Source organism: Eucyclogobius newberryi, unplaced genomic scaffold (assembly GCF_026437365.1).
Source record: "Eucyclogobius newberryi isolate DKJ021-1_F unplaced genomic scaffold, fEucNew1.0.hap1 SCAF_5, whole genome shotgun sequence".
NCBI classification, from domain to species: domain Eukaryota; kingdom Metazoa; phylum Chordata; class Actinopteri; order Gobiiformes; family Gobiidae; genus Eucyclogobius; species Eucyclogobius newberryi.
This window is the reverse complement of record NW_027316167.1, coordinates 5,834,404-5,856,030: the sequence shown is the minus strand read 5'-3', so window position 1 is coordinate 5,856,030 and position 21,627 is coordinate 5,834,404. Positions and strand designations below refer to the sequence as shown.

Genomic DNA, 21,627 nt, shown 5'->3' with positions numbered 1-21,627 from the left:
AACACACCGTATTTTCCTGGCCCGGCCCCTCGGCCAAATTTTAGAACCCAATGTGGCCCTCGAGTCAAAAAGTTTGGGGACCACTGGGCTAAACAGACAACATTTTGGGGAATTAATTCACTTGATAATTATTTATAGCTTTCATGTGATTACATTATGGGGAGTGAATCTAACTGGAGGCACTGCTCTGTCTGACACTGTGACTCACGTTAGACACAATCTGATCATAAAGAACTGACTGGGCAAAGCCCGTGTGAAAGTGTGCACTAAAAGAGCGCTTTACATGGGGATGACGACCGCATGTGAAGCGCTCGTTTGTGCTAAGTAGCTCACGAATACGTTCCCCAACTCCTGCACCTTCCGTGCATATAAACATGTAATGCAAAACTTAAATATATATATATATATATATATATATATATATATATATATATATATATATATATATATATATATATATATATATATATATATATATATATATATATATACTATATACTATATTTTATACACTATTGTGGAAAATTGTAACCCAAGATGTTTTTTTATTTTTTTCAATAAAGACCTCTTGATTGAGACTGCAACACTCCTGGACAAATGAAGGATTTAGTTTTATTTGTTTTATTTGTTGCACAGCTGTTGCCTCGTGGTGTGACGTCAGTCTAAACCAGGATCAATGGCCTGAACAAAGAGCTGACGTCAGCCCCACAACAAACTCCTTCTGCCCTGTGCTTGGACCATGGCGCTGGACCATGGCGCTGGACCATGGAGCTGGACCATGGAGCTGGACCATGGAGCTGGACCATGGAGCTGGACCATGGCGCTGGACCATGGAGCTGGACCATGGAGCTGGACCATGGAGCTGGACCATGGCGCTGGACCATGGAGCTGGACCATGGAGCTGGACCATGGAGCTGGACCATGGCGCTGGACCATGGAGCTGGACCATGGAGCTGGACCATGGAGCTGGACCATGGCGCTGGACCATGGAGCTGGACCATGGCGCTGGACCATGGAGCTGGACCATGGAGCTGGACCATGGAGCTGGACCATGGCGCTGGACCATGGAGCTGGACCATGGAGCTGGACCATGGAGCTGGACCATGGAGCTGGACCATGGAGCTGGACCATGGCGATGGACCATGGGTCAGTGGCCGGTGTGGGTTAATCAGGTGTGAAGGAAAAGACAGCCGTTTATTTGTCTCTTTATTCTGGAGGGCACAGCCGGATGTGGAAGCGCGTCTTGTGTGATGTGGACCCGTCCTTTGCAGAAGTGTCCACAGTCCATTCCATCCGCAGCCGTCTGAGCGCGGAGACAAGGAGGGGCCAGCACACCCGGGGGCCTGGACACTCCGGGGGCCAGGCAGGGGAAGGCTTTGACTCGCCCCCAAAAGCGCATCCACACGCGGGGGCGGGGGGCGGGCGGGGGGCGCTGCTTGGATACGCCAGACTGTAAATGAGCACGAATAGCTCCGGTGCGCGCGTGCAGCAGCGTGCGCGCGCAGTCTCCTCCAGCCGCGCGCGCTTCCACTCTCATCCTCAGCAGATGGACGCAGTGTCGTTCCGTTAGACGCGGATCAGGTGAGTTTCTGCCGTGGACTCGTCTCGGACTGATGCTGCATCCTGGGTAGGCGCGTGCGCACGCGTCTGCTTTAATAAGGCTCTACAGGCTCGGCAGGCTCGGCAGGTGCACAGCTTGTGTTCGGAAATGCAATCTAGTCAAGCTTTAGCTGCTTGAAAGGAAGCAGCTCAAGTGCTGTCTCTAAACATGGAGTTTACCTCTGTCCGATACAGAGATAGGCCTGCTTGTCTTCATTCATGTTGCAGGACAGTGTGATGTAGGCACTAACTGTGTTTGGTGTCCTCAGTCATGGAGCACCCTGGGGACTACCCGATGGTCCTCGGCCAGATCCTGTCGGAGCTCAAGTCCAAACACCAGAGCTCGTCCCAGCCAGAGCTGTGCCGCTGGCTGTGCTCGCGCTTCGACCTGGTGCACCTGGCCAAACTGCGCAGTTTGCTCTTCCACACGGCCAGCCAAGACCCCTCCTTCCCCGCCACGCTCTTCAGAGACAAGATGTGCTGCCCCTCGGTGGAACCCCACGCCAAAAAAGTCCAGGTGGCAGTGGATATCTTGTCCATATTTAATCTCATTCAGAACCGAAGCCCTGCCAAAGAGAGGCTGCCTCTGTCCCGGGCCCCGCTCCTCAAGAATCACTCTACGGGGGGATCGGACTACCACCACCAACCTCATCCTCTCCATGGCTCTGGCCACAGCTCCAAACCCACAGCAGAGAGCAGCCTGCACCACTTCATCCCGGCATCCGAGCCCAACTTCCTGCTGCGGGTCAATAAAGACCTGAAATGTAGAGCAGCTTCTCTGGACAAACTGCACCCCCTGCCCCTCTATGGTCCCGGGACCCTGGGCCCCTCCTGTGAAATGCAGAGTACGTACTTTCCTATGGAGGCAGAGAGTGAAGCGAGCACAGAGCAGGAGTCCCTGTCACAGCCACAGCCGGGCCCCCAGGAGCCCCTCACTCTGCGCTCTTGTGTCCACAAGAGGAACGTCTTCAAGGAGGACTTTCACCACATGTCGTCTTTCTCTCCAAAGGTGGGTGCTACTTTAGGACTTCAGGACTCACACTGTCAAGGAATGTTGGAATATTAATGAAGACATCTTCATTTGTTTACTTATTTAACACATTTCATATTATTGATAATCATTTCTATAACTAGTTAGAAAAATATCAAACTTCTAAAGCAAAATTGTATTATGTTCTGTTGTGTTCAGCCTCTTCTTTTCCTCGCTGACGTCACACTCTGACCTCACACTGACCTCACACACTGACCTCACACTTACCTCACACTGACCTCACTCTAACCTCACACTCTGACCTCACACACTGACCTCACACTTACCTCACTCTGACCTCACACTGACCTCACACACTGACCTCACACTGACCTCACACTGACCTCACACTCTGACCTCACACACTGACCTCACACTTACCTCACACTGACCTCACTCTAACCTCACACTCTGACCTCACACTGACCTCATACTCTGACCTCACACTGACCTCACTCTAACCTCACACTCTGACCTCACACACTGACCTCACACTTACCTCACACTGACCTCACTCTAACCTCACACTCTAACCTCACACTCTGACCTCACACACTGACCTCACACTGACCTCACACTCTGACCTTACTCTGACCTCACACTCTGACCTGACACGCTGACCTCACACTCTGACCTCATACTCTGACCTCACTCTGACCTCACACTCTGACCTCACACACTGACCTCACACTGAACTCACACACTGACCTCACACTTTGACCTCACTCTGACCTCACACACTGACCTCACACTCTGACCTCACTCTGACCTCACACACTGACCTCACACTCTGACCTCACACACTGACCTCACACTCTGACCTCACACTCTGACCTCTCACTGACCTCACACTGACCTCACACTCTGACCTCACACTGACCTCACACTCTGACCTCACACTCTGACCTCACACTGACCTCACACTCTGACCTCACACTCTGACCTCACACTGACCTCATACTCTGACCTCACACTGACCTCACTCTAACCTCACACTCTGACCTCACACACTGACCTCACACTTACCTCACACTGACCTCACTCTAACCTCACTCTAACCTCACACTCTGACCTCACACTCTGACCTCACACTGACCTCACACTGACCTCACACTCTGACCTCACACTCTGACCTCACACTGACCTCACACTCTGACCTCACACTCTGACCTCACACTGACCTCATACTCTGACCTCACACACTGACCTCACTCTAACCTCACACTCTGACCTCACACACTGACCTCACACTTACCTCACACTGACCTCACTCTAACCTCACACTCTGACCTCACACACTGACCTCACACTTACCTCACACTTACCTCACACTGACCTCACTCTAACCTCACACTCTAACCTCACACTCTGACCTCACACTCTGACCTCACACACTGACCTCACACTGACCTCACACTCTGACCTTACTCTGACCTCACACTCTGACCTGACACGCTGACCTCACACTCTGACCTCTCAATCTAACCTCTCACTCTGACCTCACACACTGACCTCATACTCTGACCTCACTCTGACCTCACACTCTGACCTCACACACTGACCTCACACTGAACTCACACACTGACCTCACACTTTGACCTCACTCTGACCTCACACACTGACCTCACACTCTGACCTCACTCTGACCTCACACACTGACCTCACACTCTGACCTCACACACTGACCTCACACTCTGACCTCACACTGACCTCACACTGACCTCACACTCTGACCTCACACTCTGACCTCACACTGACCTCACACTCTGACCTCACACTCTGACCTCACACTTACCTCACACTGACCTCACTCTAACCTCACACTCTGACCTCACACACTGACCTCACACTTACCTCACACTGACCTCACACTGACCTCACTCTAACCTCACACTCTGACCTCACACACTGACCTCACACTTACCTCACACTGACCTCACTCTAACCTCACACTCTGACCTCACACTGACCTCATACTCTGACCTCACACACTGACCTCACTCTAACCTCACACTCTGACCTCACACTGACCTCACTCTAACCTCACACTCTGACCTCACACACTGACCTCACACTTACCTCACACTGACCTCACTCTAACCTCACACTCTGACCTCACACACTGACCTCACACTTACCTCACACTGACCTCACACTGACCTCACTCTAACCTCACACTCTGACCTCACACACTGACCTCACACTTACCTCACACTGACCTCACTCTAACCTCACACTCTGACCTCACACACTGACCTCACACTTACCTCACACTGACCTCACACTGACCTCACTCTAACCTCACACTCTGACCTCACACACTGACCTCACACTTACCTCACACTGACCTCACACTTACCTCACACTGACCTCACTCTAACCTCACTCTAACCTCACACTCTGACCTCACACTCTGACCTCACACACTGACCTCACACTGACCTCACACTCTGACCTTACTCTGACCTCACACTCTGACCTCGCACTCTGACCTCACTCTGACCTCACACACTGACCTGACACTCTGACCTCACACTCTGACCTCTCACTCTGACCTCTCACACTGACCTGACACGCTGACCTCACACTCTGACCTCTCAATCTAACCTCTCACTCTGACCTCACACACTGACCTCATACTCTGACCTCACTCTGACCTCACACTCTGACCTCACACACTGACCTCACACTGAACTCACACACTGACCTCACACTCTGACCTCACTCTGACCTCACACACTGACCTCACACTCTGACCTCACACACTGACCTGACACTCTGACCTCACACTGACCTCACACTCTGACCTCACACTGACCTCACACTCTGACCTCACACTGACCTGACACTCTGACCTCACACTGACCTCACACTCTGACCTCACACTGACCTCACACTCTGACCTCACACTGACCTCACACACTGACCTCACACTCTGACCTCACACTGACCTCACACTCTGACCTCACACTCTTACCTCTCCTTGTGCTGTTGCAGGTGGTCAGACAGGCCAGTGAGTGTGCAGAGAGTGTCCACCAGAGGGAGCTCCGCAGACCAGCAGTCTTCTTTAACCACAGTTTTGAACTTCCTTGTACCAATCCTTACATGGACCCAGGACTCAACTCCCCTCTTGATGAGCGACAGCGCGTTAAGCACGAAAGTCTGGACGACCTCCAGGCCTCCACATACTTCGGCCCCAGCACCGTGTCCCAGAGCGTGGGCACCCGGCGCTTCACTGACAGAGAGCCTGAGAGTACCCACAAGAGCAACACCAAACCAGGCAGGCCAGCCAGGCCTGTTAAGAGCTTCAGTCTCAACACGGAGTATGTGCCTGCACCCAGCACCCGTCCTGTGATGACCAAGAGGCCCCTCAGAAACATGACGGTCATGAACGGGGACAGAGACCCATCTAAAACAGGTTCTCCCACTGTTACAAAGAAAGTCAGTGATTTCAAATGCCAGGCGCTGATGCCACTGAGCAACGGGTCCGAGTGTGTGGATAGAAAGGAGGATGCCCCGTGGTTTGAACGCAGGGCCGTGAGCAGAGGTCTCCACAGAGCTGCCCCAGAGACATGCCCCAGTGTGGGGACCCAGACAGAACAGGGCAGTGAGCCCAGGAGACTGAGGAGCTTCAGCCGCACAGACTCTGAGATGATCAGTGACGACATCAGTGACATCTTCCGCTTTCTAGATGACATGAGTGTGTGCGACTCCCTGAACATGGTCCAGTCCTCCTGTTACAACAGCACCGGCTCTCTGTCCCAGCTGACTCTGAGGTCCGACAGTTCCCCTGAACGAAGCACGGTGCGTCTGGCTAAGTCCAGACTGGACAGCCTGTTCCACTCTTTGGACAACAATGATGACGAGCTCAAATCCAACGTGCACCGTCTGGTGCAGAGGATTGGAGAGATAGAGAAGAAGCTGGAGTCTTTGTCCGGTGTCCGATCTGAGATCACACAACTTCTGTCCAAACTCAACCAGCTGGACCACAAGGTCCACAAACCGGACAGTGCAGAGGGAGCTGCCCCCGCACACTCAGACACTCATCCATCTCCTCAGACATTTCAGTGCCACACCATTGGGCACTCTAATGGACACTCCACAGGAAACACTAATGGACACTCTACGGGACAATCCAGTGGTCTCTCTAGAGCACACAAAGGTGGACAAACAAGTGGAAAGCCCAGTGGACAAAACAGTGGACATTCAAATGGACATACTTCAAGTGGCCCCTCAGATGGACACACCACAAGTGGGCATACATTGGGACACTCCACGGTACACTTCACTGGACACGCTAGTGGACATTCTAATGGACACACAGGTGCACACACAGGTGGACACACTGGTGGACACTCTAATGGACATTCTACTGGACACACCAGTGGACATATTAGTGGACACACTGGTGGAAACACTAGTGGACATACTGGTGGACATACTGGTGGACACACTGGTGGACACACTGGTGGACATACTGGTGGACACACTGGTGGACATACTAGTGGACATACTAATGGGCACTCCACTGGACACTCTAATAAACAGCACAGCAGTGGACACTCCCGTACTTTAGTGGACTGGGGAAGTTCTCAGGGGGCATGGAGCAGCCCTGGGGAGAGCCTGGGGGTGAAGGCCCTGAAGAACAGTCTGATGAGGTCGTCTCGATCCCTAAACCAGGAACCGGCCCCGGACTGGAGCACCACAGCCTACTGCACCGAGCGCCTGCGCACCCACAGAGAGGTGAGGCTTATTTAGGATTAACTTCACATTTGCCGTTTGTTAAAATATATATATATATATATATATATATATATATATATATATAATATATACATCTACATATACATATACTGTGACTCAAGATGTAGGTAAAACGTTAAAACAATTGGAATGATGATGATTTATCTCACTTTGGAATAACTGCACTTTAATTCGCCTTAATAAAGCATGAACAAAGACTTACTTCATAATGAGCAAATGGTTAATTAGGACTAATTCAGGCTTAGTAACTACTTAACTAGGGTTACTTATCTTATTAAGTAGTTACTAAGCCTGAATCGTCCTTAATACACATTGTGTCATTGTAATCCCTCATTGGTCCAGGACTGTTCCACTGTATCATTTGCAGGTTTCGACCGACACCTTAACGTGGTGGAGGGGTTTGAGTGCCCGAATGATCCCGGGAGCTATGTTGTCGGGGGCTTCAAGCCCCTGGTAGGGTCTCCCAAGGCAAACAGGTCCTAGGTGACGGGTCAGAAAAAGATCGGTTCAGAAGCCTCTTATGATGGCAAAAAAAACAAGGCCGTTTACGTCGCCCGGATCGGCGTCACCGGGGTCCCATCCTGGAGCCAGGCCTGGGATGGGTGCTCGATGGCGAGCGCCTGGTGGCCGGGTCTTACCCCACGGGGCCCGGCCAGGCACAGCCCGAAGGAGCGACGTGGGGCCGCCCTCCCGTGGGCCCACCACCCGCAGGAGGATCCATAAGGGGCCGGTGTAGAGAGATCTGGGCGGCAGTCGACGGCAGGGGCCTCGGCGACCAGATCTCCAGACACAGAGACTAACTCTGGGGACATGGAATTTCACCTCGCTGGGGGGGAAAGAGCCTGAGCTTGTGCGGGAGGTTGAGCGATACCGACTAGATATAGTCGGCCTCACCTCCACGCACAGTTTGGGCTCTGGAACCCATCTCCTCGAGAGGGGCTGGACGCTCCACTTCTCTGGTGTTGCCCGCGGGGAGAGGCGGCGGGCTGGTGTGGGCTTGCCCACACCAGCCCGGGTGAAGAGAGGGTGAAGAGCGGGGCAGAGCTGTCAACCAATCACCACCTGGTGGTGAGTTGGATCCGCTGGCGGAGGAGGAAGCCGGACAGACTTGGCAGACCCAAGCGCATTGTGAGGGTCTGTTGGGAACGTCTTGTGGAGCCCTCTGTCAGTAGGGTATTCAACTCGCACCTCCGGGAGACCTCCCATGTCCCAGGGGAGGTTGGGGACATTGAGTCCGAGTGGACCATGTTCTGCGCCTCCATTGTTGATGCGGCTGCTCGGAGCTGTGGTCGCAAGGTCTCCGGTGCCTGTCGTGGCGGCAACCCCCGAACCCGGTGGTTGACACCGGAAGTAAGGGATGCCGTCAGACTGAAGAAGGAGGCCTATCGGGCCACTCTGGCTTGTGGGTCTCCGGAGGTCATCGACAGGTATCGGCAGGCCAAGCAAGCCGCGGTTCGTGCTGTCGCAGAGGCAAAAACCCGGGCCTGGGAGGAGTTTCGGGAGGCCATGGAGGAGGACTATCGGTCGGCACCAAAGAAATTCTGGCAAACCATCCGGCGCCTCAGGAGGGGGAAGCAGTGCCTCACCAACACCGTTTACGGTGCGGGTGGAGGCCTGCTGACCTTGACTGGGGATGTCGTCGGACGGTGGAAGGAATACTTTGAGGATCTCCTTAATCCCTCAGTCACGTCTTCCGAAGAGGAAGAAGAGACCGGGGACTCAGAGGCTGGCTCATCCATCACCCAAGCTGAAGTCACTGAGGTTGTTCGCAAACTCCTCGGTGGCAGGGCTCCAGGGGTGGATGAGATCCGCCCTGAGTACCTAAAGTATCTGGATGTTGTAGGACTGTCTTGGTTGACACGTCGCGTGGCGGTCGGGGACCGTGCCTCTGGACTGGCAGACCGGGGTGTGTTCCAACTATAGAGGGATCACACTCCTCAGCCTCCCGGGTAAGATCTATTCCAAGGTACTGGAGAGGAGAATCCGACCGATAGTCGAACCTCGGGTTCAGGAGGAGCAGAGTGGTTTTCGTCCCGGTCGTTGAACACTGGACCAGCTCTATACCCTCCATCGGGTGCTCGAGGGTTCATGGGAGTTTGCCCAACCAGTCCACATGTGCTTTGTGGATCTGGAGAAGGCTTTCGACCGTGTCCCTCGGGGTGTCCTTTGGGGGGTGCTCCGGGAGTACGGGGTCCGGGGCCCTTTGCTCAGGGCTGTCCTGTCCCTGTATGACCGGAGCAGGAGCTGTGTTCGCATTGCCGGCAGTAAGTCAGACCTGTTCCCAGTGCACGTTGGACTCCGCCAGGGCTGCCCTTTGTCACCGGTTCTGTTCATAATTTTTATGGACAGAATTTCTAGGCGCAGTCAGGGGTCGGAGGGTGTCCGGTTTGGGGACCACAGGATTCCATCTCTGCTGTTTGCAGACGATGTTGTACAAATACAAACCAGGACAGGCTATTATCAGGAGGCTCCGCCCAGTGGGCGGGGCTTACTCTGAGTAGAATAAGTATCTGAGTTTTTCTAAAAACAGAGTCCAGATGATACAACTGAAGCTTATGGTACATTATGAAATATGTTCATCCTTTATTAAGGCTATTAGAATTGTACATAAAGTATTATTATATTTGTATAAATGGTTTTGTGATTTGTTGGGCCTTTACTCCTGATGAGTCACTGTGAAAACCACTATAGAGTCAAATAAGAATAAAATAAATCAATTGTCAAATAATAAAGATTCTTATCTGAGTGATACAGGTCAGAAATGTAGAAAAACTGAACATCTTCAGCCCTGCGACATGTTTGTTTGTTTGTTTGTTTGTTTGTTTGTTGTTTGTTCCCTCAGTCATGCAGTGAGTCACATGTCACGCTGATGTCACTGTGGCACATCCACTTCATGTGTATTGGGGCACTATGTCTCCATGGAGATGTTGCTTGGCCTGGATCGTTCCACAGTATGACTTTGAACGTCTCTATATTAAGACAAGCAGGTAAAAAGTTACAAATCAGATCTGTGGAGAGACGACCGTGCTCACAAAATACATGTTTTTCCAATAAATTGAAAACAGAAATAAATGCCAGATAGATAAGTTTGAAGTCATGGAGCGAAACCTTCCAGCCAAAGCAACAGCGTGTGGAGCAGAAAGGTTCCATCGTGCATCTTTAGCTTCCTATAATTACACTGGTGGAGCAGAAGTGCAGTGGCCTGTGAGCTATTGCCCGGGACGTAGAAGGTTATCGGTTTATGCCACGAATAAAACACTCGCACTGCTCACCCCAGCCACAATAATGTGACTGCTTGAGACAGAAAGGGCATCCAGGTTAATTCAAATCAATTCATTTTTGTATTGCCCAAAACCACATCAGCAGCTACCTCGGTCCAGAGTTGTTTATTTAACCAACAAAAAGAGACAATGAAACAGTCATTGGTCAATAATATCCACAGGACTCAAGCTGATAACTGTCCCAGAGCGCCCCCTGTCCTTAGACCCGCCTTCTCGGTGAGGAAAACCACCATCGAGTGCTCTATAGATAAAAGTATTAAGATTGGCATTGGTTCTATTTTGAAACTTCAGTTTACATTCCGGTGTAATCCCTCATTCGTCCAGAAGAGTTCATCATAGAAAAAGATTCTGTGAGAAACAAGACATTTGAGTCTCATCCAAAAGTCATTTTCAACTTGAGAATCCAGTCTGTGACCTCTGCTGTGTAAGCTCCGCCTACCGGGCAGCCTGTCCTGTTTTAAGTTTCCCCTGAAACTAATCTTCTTTGTTACCCTCACAGCCCTGTGATGGGCCATATAAATCATATTGTCATCTGACTGCAGCTCCATCATCACCGGATTGGCATCTGAATGACCCTGGCTTCAAAATGCTGTTATATATGACGGGTAAATTGAGCCTTAAACCACCTGTTTCTGTTTAAAGAGGGACAAAGCCTCTTTAACTCTTCTGTCAATCCCAATGCTTCGGTTTACACCAGGGGCGGGCAATTATTTTCCTCCGAGGGCCATATTCGAATCCAGGCCAGTAGCGGAGGGCCGGCCTACGATCATTGGTGTGAAAAAAAATAAATCCCAAAAATTAAATATCAAATAAAATATCACTTTTCTGTCAAATATAGGCCATTGAATCTATTATTTAATTCACTTCACGTCATATTTATTAAGGATACAAGTGCAGACAGATGCCTGAGGGCAAAAAAAAAAAGAAAATACTTTTATTTTCTTATTTTTTTAATATTACTTGGACAAGCTTGGCGGGCCGGATGTGGCCCGCAGGCCGTAGTTTGCCCACCCCTGGTTTACACGCTATTGACATACAACACTCGCATTTTCACACAGGAAGAACTAAGTCCAAGAACTAAGTCCCTATAATGCCGCAGTAAAAGGAACCGCCCAGTTCCCTCGCTGGCATTGACACAGCGACAGTGTAAGAGGCTCTAACTGGCTTTAAGATGAACATCTGTGAAGTGTGGAACATTTAAATATTTAATCACACTTACGTGTGGGTTTGAAGATAAACATTTTCTCCTCAGTTCTACTTCTGTTGAGCACATACAACTGTAATGTGCAAACAACTCCAGCAGACAGAATTATATCAACAAATAAAGTCAATCATTATTCAGAATTTGAATCAGGCTTACTACTTACTAATTATAAATTGCGTGGTTTTGTATTTTTTTAATCAATAAATACACAAAGGGAAAATGAATGAAACATTTCACAGCAGAAGTGAACACACAGTGTTGCACATGTGACCAAATGGTTCTTGGTATCGACCCCACAGCAGGAGCTAAACGGGGACTGGAACTAAACAAGGAACCAGGAACTGACAAAGGTTACTGCAAACCCCGCTAACTGCTCGCCCTAAACTGCTGTGTCGTCCTTTCGCCGTAACCCTCAGGTGCTTTATGTTCCTCTTTGCTCATATCTTTGCTCATACGGTTCAGGTTCATCCATAACCCTTCATCCGAGCCGTACAATTCTGCCGTAGCCTCTGCCGTGGCTAAAAATAACCAGAGCAAGATCCTTCAAACAGTCGTGTGGCGCCGGCGTTTGGCTCCTCTTTGCAGGTGAAGTTAAAAGCATGAATTAGTGCAAGTGAGGGTGACGCGGCGCTGCGATACGTGTTGTTTGCGGGGGTTAGAGATGATACGGTACGGCTTCTTCCCGCCTTCAGGGTCTGGCTCTGTGGGCTGTGCGTCATCAGAACCTTCTAGAATCTCTATTCTTTGACGCTGAGCTGGAGCAGGTCACAAACAAACAAAAATGATACAGAAAGGCATTTGTGGGTAAGATTGGATATTTCAAAAAAGGGTAAATCTGCCACACACAGAAGAACCCCTAATGCTGGACCACTCAAGCACGGCCAATCAGAGCTCTGCGTTTGACTCATGCGACCGATTATGATTACCGTATTTTCCGGAGTATAAGTCGCACCAGCCAAAAAATGCATAATAGAGCAGAAATAAACATAATATATAAGTCGCATTTTTGGGGAAATGTATTTGATAAAATCCAGGACCAAGAACAGACATTTCATCGGTAAATGCAGTTTAAAATAATAACAGATGATAGAACATGGTGAACAGGTGTACGTATGCTAACGCTAACGCTAACACCTTCAGCTACATGACGTATGCTAACGCTAAGACCTTCAGCTACATGACGTATGCTAACACTAACACCTTCAGCTACATGACGTATGCTAACGCTAACACCTTCAGCTACATGACGTATGCTAACGCTAACACCTTCAGCTACATGAAGTATGCTAACGCTAACACCTTCAGCTACATGAGGCACAGACAGAACTGTGGTAAGTGTCTGGTATTTGTTCTTTTCTTCTGTATCTACCTCTGTATCTACCTGCGTTGCATCAATGGAATTTCCCCATGTGGGACAATAAAGGATTATCTTATCTTATCTTATCTTATGTTAACGTAACATATGAACAGTTATTCAGATAACTATAGCATAAAGAATATGCTAACATGCTAACAAGTTTAGCAAAGCATCAGTTTTACCCCAAATCACTAAATCCATTGAATTCTTCTTCCTCTGTGTCACTTCTAAACAACTCCACAAACTCCAGAGGAAGAGGAAGTGCAGATTCTTCTTCTGCGTCGCTTAGAGCCTAGAGCGCCCTCTTGTGGTTGTCAGTGTGAAAATAAAAAGTCGCTCTGGAGTATAAGTCAGCCAAAACTATGAAAAGGGCACGACTTATAGTCCGGAAAATACGGTACTTTCAGACAGCGTGCAATGGCCTCATTTTTGTCATAATTTACCACAGCTTTGAGGCTTTAATCACAGGTTTAAATCCAAATTTTATGAAGACAAAATGCATGTGTGAGTCGAATAATGCTTTTATTTGAGTCAGTTTCTTGGCTGAACTCTTTGGCTGTGAGGCGTTGTTCATTGTTGTTCTCGATTCTCTCATGGTCCCGCGCCCGGTCTCTCCCGCGCCCGGTCTCTCCCGCGCCCGGTCTCTCCTGCGCCTCGAGCCTGTAAAAGCTGCTGGCTGTGAGTGGCTGTCTGGAGGCGTGGGTGCCTGTGGGTGCCCGTGGACGGCGGCGACCGGGTGTCGTTGCTCTCATTAAGGGCCGTGTAAATGGCGGCGTGTGGGGGTGCTCTGTAACACAGCTGTGACACGACCTTTGGAGAGCGCGCTCAATGGCGCGGGATAACGCTAATGACTAATGCCTGTTTATTGTCTCTGTGGGCCAACGGGAGCGCGGCTGGCGGAGGATGATTTTAGGAAACCAACACGAGTTTACATTTACTTATTTTATACTTACTTTATTATGTGGACGGGGAAAACAGACATTTGACATGGCTCTAATAAGGCAATACCAAAGTGTAATCGTTTCAAAATAATAAATCCTGTTTTTTTGTTTCTGAGCGGCTGAAAAAACAGTATTGAACAATAGTAAAAGAACAGAAAACTCAAGAAATATTGCACAAAAAGCAGTAGTTGGAAGCTCGTTACTCATCTGAGCCAGTCTCGATACTAATGAACTAACCAAATTTAATTGTAGAAAAAGCTTCAGTTGTTTCATCTGGACTCAGTTAGAAAAAAGAGACGTTTCGACTCTCATCCAAGAGTCATTGTCAATAAGAGAATTTAGGTCGAGAACTCCGATATTTGTACTATTCTGTGGTAACCTTTCCTGAACAGTTGTGGAATGATCTTGCGCTTTATCTGAACAAGTAGAAGACCATCGGGTGTAATAAAGAAAGTGCTATAGTCAACTGTCAAAAACTACTTTCTAAAGCCTCCAAAAAGAGCCTGTTTTAAGCTTCATTGTTGTATCAAATTGGCATCGAGTCGCAGGCCTTTTCCTTAGATTTACATGTTCGACCGCACACCTTTACATTTTATATACATTTAGTAAAAGATTAGATCAAACGTGTTGTTACCATATTTAACACGTTTAACACAGCCACGGTTTTGTTTAAGATGAGGTCCAGCTCAGGTCTCAGGAACACAGCAGGGATTCATAAATAAATAAAAACATAACATAGAGATGGTGCAGGCGAGTGCATTGGTGCAATTATGAAAGTGGAGATAGCAACAAGGGACAGTTCTACATTCGGTGACAACAAAGGACTTTAATGCTCAGACCTGTATTACTGAGGTCTATGTTTTTTGTGGATTCGCAAGTCATTTATTTTGCTCAATAGATGAACATTAGTCATTTTAATAGGTCTGTCACACTAAATGCTCACTCCATCCATAATCTGGCTTTAAGTGAATACATTTCCCAGTTTCAGACGACGCTCTCTGCATCAGCTTCTGTAGGAAATGAGTCGAGTGTGTGTTACTCACGGTTCACAGACGTCGTTTTCTCAGACCTTTTATTTTGGAGTAAACCACCTTTTTGGATCAGCCGTTGTGTCCCAAAGTCATGAGTGCAGTACAGTAGAGGTGGGCAGTATAGTAGAGGTGGGCAGTATAGTAGAGGTGGGCAGTATAGTAGAGGTGGGCAGTAAAGTAGAGGTGGGCAGTATAGTAGAGGGCAGTATAGTAGAGGTGGGCAGAATAGTAGAGGGCAGTATAGTAGAGGTGGGCAGTATAGTAGAGGTGGGCAGTATAGTAGAGGTGGGCAGTATAGTAGAGGTGGGCAGTATAGTAGAGGTGGGCAGTATAGTAGAGGGCAGTATAGTAGAGGTGGGCAGAATAGTAGAGGGCAGTATAGTAGAGGTGGGCAGTATAGTATAGGTGGGCAGTATAGTAGAGGTGGGCAGTATAGTAGAGGTGGGCAGTATTATACTATACTGCCCTCTACTATACTGCCCACCTCTACTATACTGCCCTCTACTATACTGCCCACCTCTACTATACTGCCCACCTCTACTATACTGCCCACCTCTACTATACTGCCCACCTCTACTATACTGCCCTCTACTATACTGCCCTCTACTATACTGCCCACCTCTACTATACTGCCCTCTACTATACTGCCCACCTCTGCTATACTGCCCTCTACTATACTGCCCTCTACTATACTGCCCACCTCTACTATACTGCCCTCTACTATACTGCCCACCTCTACTGTACTGCCCACCTCTACTATACTGCCCTCTACTATACTGCCCACCTATACTATACTGCCCACCTCTACTATACTGCCCAACTCTACTATACTGCCCTCTACTATACTGCCCACCTCTACTATACTGCCCTCTACTATACTGCCCACCTATACTATATTGCCCACCTCTACTATACTGCCCTCTACTATACTGCCCACCTCTACTATACTGCCCTCTACTATACTGCCCACCTATACTATACTGCCCACCTTTACTATACTGCCCTCTACTATACTGCCCACCTCTACTATACTGCCCTCTACTATACTGCCCACCTCTACTATACTGCCCACCTCTACTATACTGCCCTCTACTATACTGCCCACCTATACTATACTGCCCACCTCTACTATACTGCCCTCTACTATACTGCCCACCTCTACTATACTGCCCACCTCTACTATACTGCCCTCTACTATACTGCCCACCTCTACTATACTGCCCTCTACTATACTGCCCACCTCTACTATACTGCCCTCTACTATACTGCCCTCTACTATACTGCCCACCTCTACTATACTGCCCTCTACTATACTGCCCTCTACTATACTGCCCACCTCTACTATACTGCCCTCTACTATACTGCCCACCTCTACTATACTGCCCACCTCTACTGTACTGCACTCATGACTTTGGGACACAACGGCTGATCCAAAAAGGTGGTTTACTCCAAAATAAAAGGTCTGAGAAAACGACGTCTGTGAACATCTTTTCAAGGACTTTGCCCCAAAATGGCAGATTAGAGATGGGCCGGTAATTACTCAGTACTGCGGCATCAAGACTGCTCTTCTTTAGGAGAGGCTTTATGACCGCAGTTTTCAAAGACATTGGGAATGTTCCAGATTGAAGCGACATGTTAACTATGTGAGTGAGTGGTGCTAACAAACTGTTCAGCACAGACTTTAGAAATCTGGAGGCTCACACATGGAGGCAGCATGTAGATGAACTCAGACTGGTGATGATCTCATGGACAGTTTTGTCAGTTACAGGTGCAAAGTGATTCAGCTCTAAGTGTCTAGGTGGTTTTAGGGATTTGCAAACTCATCTGTTACTGTGGCTACAGGACACGCCCGTTGATACTGCAGCTTCAAATTATTTCAGGAAAATATCTTTCTCTAGTTCTACATAAAAATGAGGTTGTACATGTTCAACTTCTCTCTGTAGATCTCTTTATGAACCTGGAGCTTCGACATGCTCAATTTCCGTTCGGCCCGGTGACACTCCCTTTTCTGTGCCCTGACTCAATCATCATTTCTACAAGGCGCCTTCTGCTTATTTTTTAACAATTTTAGCCTTCATAGATATCAGGCAGGTCAAACGGACTCAAATGCTACACACTCCTCTGATGGATAATGAAACAGGAATACCAAAACAGACTAAAGATAACTAAAAGTGTCCCGGACAAATGCATAACAGGTTTCAGATCTGAGATGAGATGAATTCAACTAAAAGTGTCCCTAGCAGAGTAATATGAAGAGGAGATAAGAAACAAAAACTTCTTAAACAAATATATGTACAAGGCAACAGGAGGCTTGAATGTCTGTGACTGTTTGACAATCCAGCAGAGACTGAAGGGAGAGAGGGAGCATATATACCCTCCCATAGACTAACGAGGGAATGAAGGGAGAGAGGGAGCATATATACCCTCCCATAGACTAACGAGGGAATGAAGGGAGAGAGGGAGCATATATACCCTCCTATAGACTAACGAGGGAATGAAGGGAGAGAGGGAGCATATATACCCTCCCATAGACTAACGAGGGAATGAAGGGAGAGAGGGAGCATATATACCCTCCCATAGACTAACGAGGGACTGAAGGGAGAGAGGGAGCATATATACCCTCCCATAGACTAACGAGGGAATGAAGGGTGAGAGGGAGCATATATACCCTCCCATAGACTAACGAGGGAATGAAGGGAGAGAGGGAGCATATGTACCCTCCTATAGACTAACGAGGGAATGAAGGGAGAGAGGGAGCATATATACCCTCCCATAGACTAACGAGGGAATGAAGGGAGAGAGGGAGCATATATACCCTCCTATAGACTAACGAGGGAATGAAGGGAGAGAGGGAGCATATATACCCTCCCATAGACTAACGAGGGAATGAAGGGAGAGAGGGAGCATATATACCCTCCCATAGACTAACGAGGGACTGAAGGGAGAGAGGGAGCATATATACCCTCCTATAGACTAACGAGGGAATGAAGGGAGAGAGGGAGCATATATACCCTCCTATAGACTAACGAGGGAATGAAGGGAGAGAGGGAGCATATATACCCTCCTATAGACTAATGAGGGAATGAAGGGAGAGAGGGAGCATATATAACCTCCTATAGACTAACGAGGGAATGAAGGGAGAGAGGGAGCATATATACCCTCCTATAGACTAACGAGGGAATGAAGGGAGAGAGGGAGCATATATACCCTCCTATAGACTAACGAGGGAATGAAGGGAGAGAGGGAGCATATATACCCTCCCATAGACTAACGAGGGAATGAAGGGAGAGAGGGAGCATATATAACCTCCCATAGACTAACGAGGGAATGAAGGGAGAGAGGGAGCATATATACCCTCCTATAGACTAACGAGGGAATGAAGGGAGAGAGGGAGCATATATACCCTCCTATAGACTAATGAGGGAATGAAGGGAGAGAGGGAGCATATATACCCTCCTATAGACTAATGAGGGAATGAAGGGAGAGAGGGAGCATATATACCCTCCCATAGACTAACGAGGGAATGAAGGGAGAGAGGGAGCATATATACCCTCCCATAGACTAACGAGGGAATGAAGGGAGAGAGGGAGCATATATACCCTCCTATAGACTAACGAGGGAATGAAGGGTGAGAGGGAGCATATATACCCTCCCATAGACTAACGAGGGACTGAAGGGCAGTTGCAGAGAGCGGGAGAAAAACATTCAAACAAGACTGTAAAGTGAGTCATATTTCTGTACTTTTCTGGTGTCTGATATTGAACTATTTCGTTTAGGCTGCGTTCACAAAGGAGCTGGGTTTAGTCTTGATGTAGATGTGGTTTAGTCATGTTCTAGTCAAGGTTTATTTCCAGGTTTAGTCCAATCTTAGTCCCGATGTTGATATTGCCCGGCCCCGTTTTCTCTAAGCTAAGACTCTACTGCGCTCACATCTTTGGATCAACAGGATCAAGTTCCAAACTCTACTTTAGAAACAGCCTGGTGTTGTGTGGTTGTGCAGGTGCAGCAGGAGCACCCGGAGCACCCTTATGAGCTGTCCCGTGTCCGCAGAGGCTCCACGGACTTCCTCCCTCAGCCCTACACGCCGTCCCTGAAGAAGCACCTCCAGAGCGCCCCTGTGTACTCGGACCTGGACCCCCCGGTGAAGAGCAGCCCGGTGTACTCCGAGCTGCGGCTGGACAGCACCCGCCTGCACCCCAACTGGAGCGCAGAGGGGTACCCCCGACACCCCGAGCAGAGGGCCAAGCAGCTCAAGACCCTGGACGTGCAGGTGAGGCGTTCTCCCATGGGCAGCTCGGGCGTGCACTCCTGTGAATGATGCAGCTGCTGTATTGTTCCGTTTGTATTTAAGATGGGAACATTTACACACTCCGTCATGTTTGAGACGCACTCGGACAGCGACACTGGAGAAGCCACAGTTCAAACCGACTCAGACAGAAGTGCGGAACAGTCTGTAACTCTGCACGTGCACAAATCCAACCTTCTGTCTTTACAAATAGCTAAAGCATGTTTTATAAATGCAAGTGCTTCGAACGCCCTGTGTTTTCTGTAGCGTCTGTAGGTCCTCAGCGCAGTGATAAGAGCTGAGAGGAGAGAGAAGCGCGTGGTGCAGGGGCGGAGTAGGGGGCGGAGCAGAGAACATCAGGCTCTGTGGGGGGGCCCTCACAATCACACCATGAGCTGGTAGCAATATTACATTTATCGTATATCAGGGGCATGGGGGGCGCCACCGAGCATTTCTGTTTCGGGCGCCCCACATCACCAGGGGTCGTCCTGTAGTGCAGGGGAAACTAGAGCTTTACTGCCCTCTGCTGGACCGCACTGGGAGTAAAAATACTGCACACAAAAGGTTTACAAGGACGTGATGCTGAGGCCTGAATGTTGAAATGAATAGAACAGGTGAAATTGTTCGCACACAGGAGGTTGCTTTGCCGGTGGCGCAGTGGATAAGGGCGTTGCACATGTGTAGTTCTCACCACGGCGTCGTTCTGTCAAATAAAGCCGTCGGGTAAAAAAACACACACAAAACACACAGTATTTCCCGGTTTTGATGCTTAAATAGAGAGTTAAAGCAGACGACCTCATCATACAAGATCATATAAACATTATGTATGAACAAAACGGGAAACGGCATTAGGACACGGTCGAACGCTCAGAGAAGTATTTTTATGGCTAAAGTGACACGGTTTGTCGGTGAATTCTAAACTGTGACCGGTGCGTACTGATGCACTGTCTTTGCGCTAGGGCGGGGCCGCGCTGGACCCGGCCCACCTGGAGTACTGGCTGGAGGACGTGTACACCCCCGGCTTCGACTCCCTGCTGCGGAGGAAACAGGCCGACCTCCGGAGGGCGCGCGTCTGCAAACTGGGAGCGCTCATCGCCGCTGCCACGTGCACGCTCCTGCTGGTCATCGTGGTCCCCATCGCCACCATGAGGACCTGAGGGACCCCCACGCGCACGCACAGACACGCACACGCACACACACACACACACACACACACACACTGCAGAGGACTGAGGCTTATGCAAGATAAAGGGGCCTAGCTTGCCAACACAGAGCAATACTGTCATTCAAATCTCTTACAATTCTAAAAAACAGTCTAAAATATTAAAATAAGGTTATTACTCATGAGTGGTTTTAAAAGCACACATAAATAAGCTACTTAAAGGTGCTGTACCTGATTTTCACTGTCTTAAAAACAAAAACAACAAAAACATTAAACTAGTTCTTTTTAAATAGTTTGTCGTCCGAAAGTATTTCTCACTAATTTATCCTGAGCATCCAGAGTTCAGAGCGTAGTTTACAAAACGGTAAAGCTAACTAACACTAGCATGCTAACAGCGTGGAGAATAAACTCTATAATGAGATGCAGACAGCACACATCAGTCTAATGTTCACCCTAAGAGCTGCTTTTACACTATGTGTGTACTGGGCAAAGCAAATGTACTTTATTTAAACTTTATTACATTAGATGAATCAGGTGCATCCCTTTAAAGTTGCAGTATGTAACTGGAATTGTGTTTGCTTTGCCTGGAAAGTTCCACGTTATGGCAAGAAACTCCTCTTTTTGCAATTATTGATTAAATTAGAGCTGTTTTTATTGCTCAAAATACCTTGAAAAAAGTGCGTTTTCACTGCGGACGGGCTCGCCTCGCCACAGATCTGACCCGTAACTTGGCCTGCTTGTTGATTTTAAGTTCCATGCTGTATTGTGGAATCTTTATAATCTTTGCAAATTAGTTAGCCGCCATCTGGGCCTCACGTGAGGCCCAGATGGCGGCTCCGTCACTAAAGTTACACCAATCAAACAAATAAAGACAATGACTAATTTGTGATGAATAGAATGAAACTTCTCCGACGAGGCCCAGTGCCTCGTGCCAGCGCCTCGTGCCAGGCCCTGACTCTAGTGGTCAGCAGCT

General features: G+C 48.7%; 1 protein-coding gene across 2 annotated transcripts; it reads left to right on the top strand.

Annotated features, from left to right (window-relative positions):
- Positions 1–1,428: 1,428 nt before the first annotated feature.
- minar1 (membrane integral NOTCH2 associated receptor 1) lies at positions 1,429–20,699 on the top strand. 2 transcript variants are annotated; one of them, XM_072464931.1, is made up of 5 exons: positions 1,429–1,581; positions 1,869–2,608; positions 5,627–7,372; positions 19,217–19,477; positions 20,452–20,699. In XM_072464931.1, the coding sequence occupies exons 2-5, from the start codon at positions 1,871–1,873 to the stop codon at positions 20,647–20,649; spliced, it is 2,943 nt and encodes a 980-aa protein (XP_072321032.1). In that variant the 5' UTR covers positions 1,429–1,581; positions 1,869–1,870; the 3' UTR covers positions 20,650–20,699. The 2 variants fall into 2 exon arrangements, with proteins under 2 accessions (XP_072321032.1, XP_072321031.1); XM_072464930.1 differs by having other exon boundaries at positions 19,208–19,477.
- The last annotated feature ends 928 nt before the right edge of the window (positions 20,700–21,627 follow it).

Excerpts from the sequence above, each read along its gene's own strand:
- minar1 (XM_072464930.1), top strand. The coding sequence starts at position 1,871 with ATGGAGCACCCTGGGGACTACCCGATGGTCCTCGGCCAGATCCTGTCG. Across the intron at positions 2,609-5,626 it reads TGTCGTCTTTCTCTCCAAAG|GTGGTCAGACAGGCCAGTGA; the intron begins GTGGGTGCTACT and ends GTGCTGTTGCAG. Across the intron at positions 19,478-20,451 it reads TCAAGACCCTGGACGTGCAG|GGCGGGGCCGCGCTGGACCC; the intron begins GTGAGGCGTTCT and ends TCTTTGCGCTAG.